Source organism: Channa argus, chromosome 2 (assembly GCF_033026475.1).
Source record: "Channa argus isolate prfri chromosome 2, Channa argus male v1.0, whole genome shotgun sequence".
Lineage (NCBI taxonomy): Eukaryota > Metazoa > Chordata > Actinopteri > Anabantiformes > Channidae > Channa > Channa argus.
Window position 1 is genome coordinate 8,751,129 of NC_090198.1, and position 10,691 is coordinate 8,761,819.

At 38.7% G+C, this 10,691-nt stretch overlaps 1 protein-coding gene across 1 annotated transcript; it reads left to right on the plus strand.

The window, feature by feature from the left end:
- Window positions 1-1,377: 1,377 nt before the first annotated feature.
- Window positions 1,378-8,438, plus strand: nod2 (nucleotide-binding oligomerization domain containing 2). The gene is made up of 11 exons (XM_067495184.1): window positions 1,378-1,577; window positions 1,841-2,396; window positions 2,773-2,899; window positions 3,165-4,944; window positions 5,100-5,183; window positions 5,291-5,374; window positions 5,476-5,559; window positions 5,635-5,718; window positions 7,240-7,323; window positions 7,461-7,544; window positions 7,727-8,438. Exons 2-11 carry the CDS (start codon window positions 1,869-1,871, stop codon window positions 7,797-7,799), a joined length of 3,012 nt encoding a protein of 1,003 aa, XP_067351285.1. The 5' UTR covers window positions 1,378-1,577; window positions 1,841-1,868; the 3' UTR covers window positions 7,800-8,438.
- The last annotated feature ends 2,253 nt before the right edge of the window (window positions 8,439-10,691 follow it).

The following is a 10,691-nucleotide window of genomic DNA, read 5'->3' on the forward strand; positions in this document are numbered from 1 at the left end:
ATGTGATGTCAAACTACAGGTAGCAGTATTGCTCTTTTTATTGTGTAATATTTACTCTTATTTTTTCATTAAATATTACTTTACCCAATGTTCATCTTTTTAACACTGAGCTCCCCAGATTTTTTTTAATACCAGCACACAAAGAACCTACACCGATGAACTGACAGAAGCCAAAGTAAAAGAGGGAAGGAGCCAGCAGTTTAAAAAGGACATGATGGAGATGGTTATTTAGTGGCGTTTTAGTGGAGCTGACCTGATTCCATGTGGACCATGACTGTACTTTTATGCCCACAATGCTACTGAGAAGTAGATCATTAAGGTCAAGTTTAAATCAACCTATCACTGCGAAAAAATGAACAATACCTCACACCCTAATCTCTTTAGAGGAACATATCTAGGGCTACTATTTCTACTTCTATTTATCAGGTCCAAAGAATTCTTTTTTGATAACAAAAAATAATCGCAGGATACTTACTTATACTGGGGATTGAATCTGTATTTTTATTGACAATTTCTCACCTTCTTTCTTAACCATCAGAACTTGTCTGGGCACCCTGCTGCGATTCAGATAACAGAGCCCCACCTTAGAGTTTCATTTAGGATGTACTTTGCACTACACCCCCCTTGGTGGTTGCCAAACTTCTTCTTCTTTCAGACAGAAAGAGGAAGTTTTATTCAAATCTGTCTTTGGTTACTGCTGCATTTCTCTGTTTGAGGATTTCCCCCCACAGGGTGTAGTGAAGAGACACAATAACCTAATCATGGTGCCCAGGAGGGAGCTATATTAACCATAATGATAAAGCATCTGACTGTCCAAAAATTAATCCATGCACTTATTTTATTTTGAAATCAAAGTATGCAAATGGGATCACAATATGGAACTGTTTCCAGGGTTGTGTTTTATGTGGACTTTTTGAAGTGTACATCAAATACACAGCACGCTGGCTAGTCTGCACAGCAGCTACAATATCATTACTATTGTAACACAGTTGAATTATTACCATACTGACATTAGAACAATTTCTGATTATTCTCCAACAAACCCTTCAAAAAACACTCATACAAGCTTGTAATCATCAAAGTGTTTCCAGTGAAACCATTAGAGGATTCTAGGTGTGGCTAGGATGAGGAGAAGTCATAACAAGAAATGAAAAAGAGGGGAATACAGAAATGTGTCAACAGGGAAGAAGAAAAGAAAAAAATCCTAACTTCTGGATTCCAACCTCAAATCAGACTGGTTTATATATGCAATACTTCCATCAAGTGGTTGCATGACCACACTGCAACTTCTATCTACATTGTCTGGCAAGTTTCCATTTCCGATATATTTAATAAACCCAACCACTTCCATCGTTATAAACATTGCCATCCACACTTGTATGGCAAGTTTTTTTGGTGTTGATGGCTCATGTTTCATTTGCTGGCAGGTTTTGTTTTTTGTTTTACGGGAGGGACTTGGTAGCAGAGCAAGTTTTGCTTTCAACTGTGGAATGAGGAAGGGGCAGGTCTAAAATACAGCAGTGTGTCTGCCAGGATGACAGATGGAGGGAAGAAAGCTCTCTGTTGGGGAGATTAATGTGAGTGATCATTTTTACAGGGGCTTTACAGTGTTATGCCTGTCTTTCCAGTTAGATTCAGTGTTTATTCTCATTTGCTTCTATATGTTTAAATGAGGCGGTACCAACAAAAGTTGCCAGGGTGGGATGGGTCAACAATAAAAAGTGACGTTGCTATTTAAGGATATTGAGCGCTTTCACTCTGATGTGGAGTTAAGTAGCAAAACGAGAAAAAGACGTGTGGGGGCTAGAAGCAGCATGGTAACATGTGTTCTCTGTGGTAGGTTGTGATGCTGGAAGCAACAGAAGTTTATGTTGGCTGTCGCTGAATATGGATGCTGGCAATCGGAAAGCATGTTTGCCCACGAGCTTGTTCTAAAACAGCGGACAGAGATACTGCAAGCACTGTGCAGCAGTGGGTCAACAGAACACCTGGAAAGGGTTCTGGATATACTGCTGTCCCAGGGGGAGCTCATATGGGAGGACTACCAGGACATACAGGTACCAGGCAGAGCACTGTATACCAAAGCCAGGCAGCTGCTTGACCTGGTTTATACAAAGGGTGTGGATACTTGTGCCCTCTTTCTTGCTGCGCTCAAACAGGTCCTGCCTGATGCGCAGGGAAGTAGCCTGTTTTTTTCAGGATGCTGTGAAACTCTAAAAGAGAGAGAACAATCCCAAATCACATGTAGTCAGACTCTTCTGACTCAAAGGCCAAGCATTGTCAGCAAGCTACAACGCTGCATTGATGGCACTCTGGAAGCTCTGGCTGTGTCAGGACACTTCACCTCAGAAGACTGTGATGAAGTGCGGCTACCTATACACACCCCCTCTCAGCAGGTATTAGAAAGAGCCCAGTGTTTTGTACATGTTATTAAACGGTTGCCTGACAGCATCCTGTTATTGTTTTTTACCAGGAACTACAGTAATCGCTGTTTTAGTGACAACTTAGGATGTCACAAAGGAACTGGTTTTATGTTATGCTATATTGCTGACCCTTTTTACCCCTTTATGCTTATAATGGATATAATATTAGTGCATTTACATTTGCACCAGTGGTCATTAAAAATCATTTAAAACTTATTGAAATAGCCTTGGGATAGATACTATTATGACTCTAAATAGCCTGTACAACTGAGTGTGATTGGTTCTTTTTCTGTTTCTGTCTCTGTGTTTTTTATAATAAATAATGAATCTGCTGCCATGTCTCACCCAGGCGAGACGTCTGCTGGACCAGGTAAGATCTAAAGGTGAATCAGCTGCAGAGGTGGTACTGAATTACATTCAGCAAAGGCAGGAATCTGGATCTCCACTGAACCAGGAGAAACTGACTCCTCCCAAAGGTGTGTCAATAATACAATTTTGCTGAACAGTAAATTGGAGACTTTGTGTGAATTGTTCTCTGTCGAAAATATGCAAAATGTATTTATTTCCTTTAAAAGTATAAAAGTGGAGAAGATCCAAAACTAGTAATGTCTCATTTAGTAATGTGAACAGATACATTGTCAGCATACTGAATTTACAGTATATACCAACATACATTATCGTTTGCATCAATTTTCAGTGCTGCGCATTAATTGAAATTCATTTGTACGTATTCTGCTACAGAGTTCTTAAAGTATCAGAAGAAGCTGAGCAGTTCCGTGTCTGCCCAGTCCTGCTTTCTTAGCAATTATGGAGGCACCAGCCACATGTCTCTGGACGACATCTACACTGACGGCCAGCTGGAACTAGCTCACGACTGTGCTGACAATCAAGGACCTTTGAGCCTAGAGCAAATAGTTGGTATGGTGGGTACAGTGAATGAGAATGCAGACACAGTCCTAGTATCTGGAGATGCAGGCAGTGGGAAAAGCACTCTTCTCCAGCGGCTACATTTGCTTTGGGCTCGGGGGTCAGCCCTTCAGGACTTTCTCCTGCTGTTCCCCTTTAGTTGTCGCAGGTTGAACTCGGAGCAAAGGGAACTGTCAGTTCAAGATTTGCTGTTTCAGCACTGCTGTTGGCCAGACAGGGAGCAGGAAGAGATCTTTCAGTTTATCCTGGACCACCCACATCTTGTCCTCTTCACTTTTGATGGCCTGGATGAGCTCAAGCAGAGCTTTTCAGATGAGCACAGACTCTGCTGCCCCACCCAGTGTGCACCTGTTCACATACTATTGTTCAACCTAATCCAGGGTTCTCTAATGAAGGGAGTGCGGAAAGTGGTAACTAGTCGCCCGGAAGCAGTGGGACCTTTGCTGAAGAAACACCTTTGCAAAGAAGTCCTCCTGAAAGGCTTTTCACCAAGTGGGATTGACTGTTTTTTGAAGAAGCACCACACTGACCCTATGGTGGCTGCTAAAGTTTTGGAGTCCCTACACTCAAACAATGCTTTACTTGGGCTGTGTCATAGTCCAGTCCTCTGTTGGATCGTTTCACAGTGCCATAAGGAGTTGCTGTGCTCCGGAGAAGGCAGCCCACAAACCATTACAGATGTTTACTTAATGATCCTGCAACACTTTTTACAGCACCAAAGGCCCCTGCAGAGCACTGTGGCATTAGGATGGCTACAGGAGCACCTAAAAACTGTCCTGCACCTAGGAAAGCTTGCATTTGAGGGCATAGGAACCTCTTGTTACATTTTCTCAGGTACAGACCTGGAGACATGTGGTGTCACTGAAGACGACATCTGTGTGGGGTTTCTAATTCAAAGCAAAGACATGCCCTCCGCACACAGTAAACATTATGAATTCCTGCATGTCACTATGCAGTGTTTCTTTGCTGCTTTGTACATTGTCTTATCAACTAACACTGACCGTTCAACTATCCCTAAGCTCTTTGAGACACAGGACATGAGAGAGACAAGTCTGAGTGGCGCATGCTTTAGGGCCTGCTTGTCCTCCAATAGCCAACAAGAGAAGGCCCTAGAAAGAGAAGCTACAACATTTGAAACACCAAATCTACAAATCACAGCCACCTTTGTGGCCGGACTTCTGTCCGGGCGCCACCGAAGCCTGTGGCTTCATTGCTGCTCCACTGCAATGATGGAAAAAAAAGTCAGACAGGTAGTGAGATGCCTTTCTAAAGGCATGCAGAAACACTTTAAGTCCATCCCTCAACCTGTGGAGGGGGAGAAGAAGAGCATGCATGCGATGCCAGGTTTTGTCTGGCTTATCAAATGCATCTACGAGATGCAAGAAAGCAGAATTGCTAAAGATGCTATGAGTAAACTAGAGGTGGACCATCTGAAACTGACCTATTGTAACATTGGTCCTGTAGAGTGCACTGCACTAGCTTATGTGCTCCAGCACTTAAGGAACCCTGTAGGTCTCCAGCTGGACTACAACTCAGTAGGTGATGTTGGAGTGGAGCAACTTCTTCCATGCCTGCACATTTGTAATTCCCTGTAGTGAGTATGGAAATGTTTAAATCCCATTGTTTATATACCTCTGTTAATCCTTCAGTTGTTGTTTCATTATGGTAAACAAATTATACCAAATTACATTCATTATAAAAAAAATAAAAAATACACAGCATAACCAACATTACATTTTCCTTTGTCAGCCTCAGAAATAACAACATTACAGATGAAGGGATACGCAAACTGATTGCTAAGGGTATCCAGTGTGAGAACTTCCGGAAAATTGCGTATGTACCCTCAAAATGACTAAGAAGCACACACAAACTCGGCACACCACAAACTCAGAAATTATGTTTGAACAATTATTTTGCATAATTATTGTTTTTCTCTCTAGGCTCTTCAACAACAAGCTAACTGATGCTTGCACACAGCACTTTTCCAATCTTCTGAAGGCCAAGCAGGATTTCCTTTCACTAAAGTCAGCAGTGTTTTTAGCAGTCATCCTACATTACACTACAGTAATACCTTAGCATATTTTGTATGCAATGAATAAAATTACCTTCATTTAATTTTTCTCAGGCTGGGTAACAACAATATAACATCAAAAGGAGCGAAGCAGTTGGCAGAGGGACTGAAATTCCATCCTTCACTGCAGCATTTAGGGTAAAAAATGTCATGTAAACATCCAAGCATGTTATTGGTCAATTTCTATTTCCTAATCTCTCTTTGTTTTTCTAGACTCTGGGGCAATAAAATAGGAGATGAAGGAGCAGGGGCACTGGCAAGTGCCCTTGAGCACAGCAAATCTCTATTGTGGCTTAGGTAATACAAATATCTATGTATCTATCCATGAAATATATGAAACAACACTAAGCAACATGCGGTAAAATGTGTCTCATATTTTAGATTCTATTATTATCTTATTATCTTAACCAGCTTCATGAAGTAGTCACCTGGAATTCAAACAGTAACTGGAAGAATTTATTTTCCTTTTTATGTATGAATTTGAAAGCATCAATTGTGTTGTGCACACTGTTGGTATATGGCATATATACAGCTAATGTAGTCATCCATAGTATGGCAAGTACTGCTCAACTAAGTAAAAACAAAAAAAGGTATTTTACTGTAACATTTCCAGTGGCAAACACACCATCAAAAGAAGACCAGGATTGGCCTCTGCTACAGAGGACAGGTTGATAAGGGTTACCAGACTAAGAAAGTTTAGTCTTAGACTAGAACCCGTGTCAATGCATCCCAGAATTCAAGTTGTAGAAATGTCTCAACATTGCGCAGTGCGGAATCGGTTTTTGTGTAAAAGAAGAGAACAGCCGAGAAAGACGTGGAATTGACATAAGAACAGTGTAAACCAGTACTCTGGTCTTATGAATCGAAATTTGAGATTTTTCATTTCAACAGCTATGACTTTGTGGGATGCAGAGATGGGAAATGAACCAGAATGAACACAAAGTAGCCAACAAGTTCTTACCAAATATGGTAGCTTCTTCAAAATCATTAAAGCCTTCCATAATATAGTTGTTTCTTGTCTGCTTACTGTAAACACTTTTGTCCACCTATATCACATTTTTAAAACAACACACAGGCTGAAATTGAAGATGACTGGCCAAAATGACAAATCTTTTTCTTTCAGTAAGTCAGTACACAATGGACATCAGCATAAAATACACTTGTCAATATGAACCCCTTTATCCTGAATTTGTGCTGTATACCTGTGCCATTTGTGGGTACTTAGTCACATAGTCCTAAATTGATCCAAAAAAGCCAAGACAGCAAAGTTGCATCTTTTTACCCCATGAGACTTTAAATGCAATAATGTCAGCTGTTGTAATACTAGAAAAATAGATTTTTTGAGAAAGACCCATAATTGGAAACTGTATTGTAGTTCATGAGATTTTATTCGATTTCCATACTATTCAAAGTCATAAAAGCTGAGTACTAATAGTACTGTAAAACACAGACACATAAAGCAAAAAAGAAACCAAATCCAACTAATTTCTGGAATTATCCTTAAAAAACAATGAAGAGTTTAAATATTCAGAACGTCACATTTATTCCAATGGCTTCTGGTGATTAGACCATAGGTTCTCATCAAACTGAAATATGTGTTTTACTTTTGTCTGACACAGTTAACCCAATAAAGTTTTGGGCCTTTGAATGAAGTGTGTTAACTGTTTAAAAATGTGTGAAACCAACATACTTGCAATCGAGGACTGAGTGATGGTGAAGATCCGTGTTATATTCAAGGAGCCTTAGCAATTAAGAAAGACAGTAATCAACAGTGTAGAAAATAACAGAATAACAGAAATACACTTTGTGTCATTGCAGCCTGGTAGGTAATGGTGTAGGGAGCGCAGGAGCGTGTGCCCTCGCCAACATTATCAAGAACAGCACATCAGTGGAGGAGCTTTGGTAAGTGTTGGAGACATCTTGTGTATGTGTACTGACAAAGCACATGACCTTTGTAGAAACCACATGCCTGATCTGACATTTGAGCAGTCATTGTGCAGTGGTGCGTACGTTTCACCACCTTCTCATTTCTTGTAAAGGTTGACAGAGAACTGCATCACCAGAACAGGAGTAGAATGTCTGATTCAAGCCCTAAAACACAATACCCATGTGAAATCAGTGTGGTAAGTGATCTACACTGAGTCAAACACTAAGGTTGCCATGGTTTTCAATCATGTCCATGTTTTTGCTGACTGTTTGCCTTTTGCCTAAGATGGAATGTTATATGGCTTTAAACATCCTTTCCATCTCCAAGTGGCTGTGCACTGACATTGATTGATTTTTTTTTCTTCCTTTTACACTGCAGGTTGAGAAACAATGAGCTCACGTTGCAGGAGGTAGAGGAAATGACAGGGCTTGAACCAAGACTGATCTTCTGATTTAGTTTTGAGTAATGTAATAACTGTGTATAGCTTTAAGAACTGTTTCTGCTGTATTTATTGGATGAAAAGTTTAATATTTATGTGTGAAATTTCAAATGCCTTTGCTGAAGTGCATGTAATTTTTATGCTTGGAGGATCTAGATGCCACTGTAGAAGCATGTCTGTATACACCTTGGTTTCTTACCACCACACCACATACCACCATTTTAGTCAATGTTGGTTATTAATGTAAATTCATGTGTAATCTAAAATGTTACAAATAAAATGTATAGTAATATTACTATAATGTTACTCCCTCCAAACAACTTGTTATGTTACTTTTGTTATCACAGCAAAGATGGATTTCAAACCAAAGATTTGATGTTTGTAGCTGTTGTGCTTGTACATGTCATTGTTAGCAACACCATAAGCAGTAAGCTGGAGTACAAGATGGCGGTGCCTACATTCAATGACTTAAAGTATTCCCAATATTTTCATTTTGTCATTTTGTCAAGAAAAAATATGATAAAAACATGTAAGATGGAAATTGTTTGCAGGTAAGAGTGTTTCCACTGCAAAAACACACCTCAAACCTCCTGAAACACTCATTAAGACGGCACAACAATGTAAAGCTAATGGATAGACACCCCAACAAAGATGAACCTGCTGCAGGCGCAAGGATAACTTTAGTCTAATAATGGTTAAACAACTAACAGTTATAGCTTATAGCTATCTTTTCATATCCTTCTTACTTTTTCCCATGTGGATACAAAATATGTCCTAAATATTGCAAAGTATTTAAAAAACATTTTAAAAGCTCCTGCAGAAACTCTGTTAGATCCATCCCTCAATGTGATGTGATTAAACATATCCTTTAGTTACAGCTGCTAACACCTTCATTAAACTAATGAAATATAATCTCTTACACTGTCAAATAACTTTTCTCATGGCGAGTGCTTACAAGTCCGCCCTGCACAAAGGTCCATGGGTGTCCCAAACTAATGAGTGAGTTTAGAAAGTTCACTATAATATTATAGTCAATGTCAGTCTACAATTGATTTATCATTTCAAGCCATAATTGTAAAGTGGTCCTAGTTAAAGTTACTTTGTCTTATGTCACAATAAACTAAACATCTTTCAGGTTTTGAACACAAGCAGACATGTTGCTTTATTATCTGACATTGCAGATATTTAGCATTGATTTATTGAGTCAATAAATTATTAAAAGACTTGTTAACTGGAGCCCAAACTTATAAGACCAGTAAAAAACACAAAAACACAAGAGGGAGGGGACTGGGAGCTAGACTGAGGCAAGCGATAAATGTTCTGCACATTGCTCTGGTGTAGTTGAATTTTTTTCCTGATGCAGGAGGCTGTCCTGCACATCAGTGGGCTCCAGCTTTTTTATGGGATCTAATAGATATCTGAAGGAACCAAAGAAATCCAAAAGATTTGCCTTGTAAGACAATATCCCTGTGAGGAATAATACAACTCAACCACTCCAACAACTGTCAAATATTGTTTCAGGTTCCTTGTGACATATAGAACAATTCTATTAAAAAAGTAAAATGAAAATGTTTGTTCCAATAAGCTTAAAGCTGCACAAGATAATACAGTAGTTTGGAGGAATACAACATACTGTAAAATACAACCCTGACATATTATTACGTAAAACTGAATCAAACAGCATAGCTATTAGTTCCATATTTAAACTACAAGACTTCACAGTCAATTATTAACTCTAACCATGTTTACAAAAGTTAGCATCTCCTTATTTTGAAAAATATTTTATTTTTCATTACCATGCATTTAACGAACAATAAGAACATACAAATGTTCCTTCATCAGAAGTTGCCTTTATTAGATTATTGTAATGTAATGTAATGTAATCTTCATTTATATAGTGTGTGACAACAATCTATTCATTCAATTAATGTGGGATCATCTGCAATAGAATAGATTTTTGCAATGGAACAGTTTTAGACTATACTGAGGGAAAATATTATACATCAGCTTCAATATGTGTATCAGCTTACAGGTAATAAAAAGTTACAAATGTGAAATGTCTTGGTTTGTTTGTTTTACTGAACTCTGTTACTGTTTCATACATGTTTTGCAATAAGCAGAACAAATACCGCAATGATGTCTGGTGACAGCAAATCCTATCTATTATTCATGATTGATAAACTTTGTCTACTGTGGGTCCGGTTGTTGCATATGTGAAAGATGCTCATCTCAAAACAACAACGAAAAAGTCAATGGCTGGAGAAAAGTCCATAATATAAAGATTTTTATAGCACAACAGTTTCTTCATTCCCTTACTTATCTAAGACACTTTTGGTGAACCTGAAGAGTAGTCTGACCCTTAGGTTTGGAACCACTGGATTAAACAATTTAGCTGAAAATATTAGATTTACTGCCAACAAATGCTAGCAGGTACAATATGAAAATGCTTCTTTAGTTTATTATTAGTATTCATTACAAATCAGCTCCATGATTAAAAACTGTTTTCTTCGACCCTACTCTCTTGCCAAAGCCAAGCCTTTTTTTTTTGTCACACAAAGACTTAGAAATTGCTATTCATGCATTTTATTTCCTAAAGGCTTGATTACTGTAACACGCTCTATTTTGGTGTCAACCAGTCAATTCTTCAGTGGCTACAGTTGGTGCAAAATGCTGCAACATGCTTCCTTACTTATGCATCTAAGTGTGACAATATAACCCCAGTGTTGCTTTCTCTTCATTGGCTTCCTATTTGCTTCAGGATCCATTTTAAGATATTAAATTATAAGGTAATATTAAGATATTGTTACTAACTTTTAAAGCCCTTATTATTTGGCTGATTTGGTTACTATTCATGTGGTAAATCGCAATCTCAGATCAACTCATCAATACTTTCTAGCTTTGCCC

Excerpts from the sequence above, each read along its gene's own strand:
- nod2 (XM_067495184.1), top strand. The coding sequence starts at position 1,869 with ATGTTGGCTGTCGCTGAATATGGATGCTGGCAATCGGAAAGCATGTTT. Across the intron at positions 4,945-5,099 it reads CACATTTGTAATTCCCTGTA|CCTCAGAAATAACAACATTA; the intron begins GTGAGTATGGAA and ends TTCCTTTGTCAG. Across the intron at positions 5,375-5,475 it reads CAGGATTTCCTTTCACTAAA|GCTGGGTAACAACAATATAA; the intron begins GTCAGCAGTGTT and ends AATTTTTCTCAG.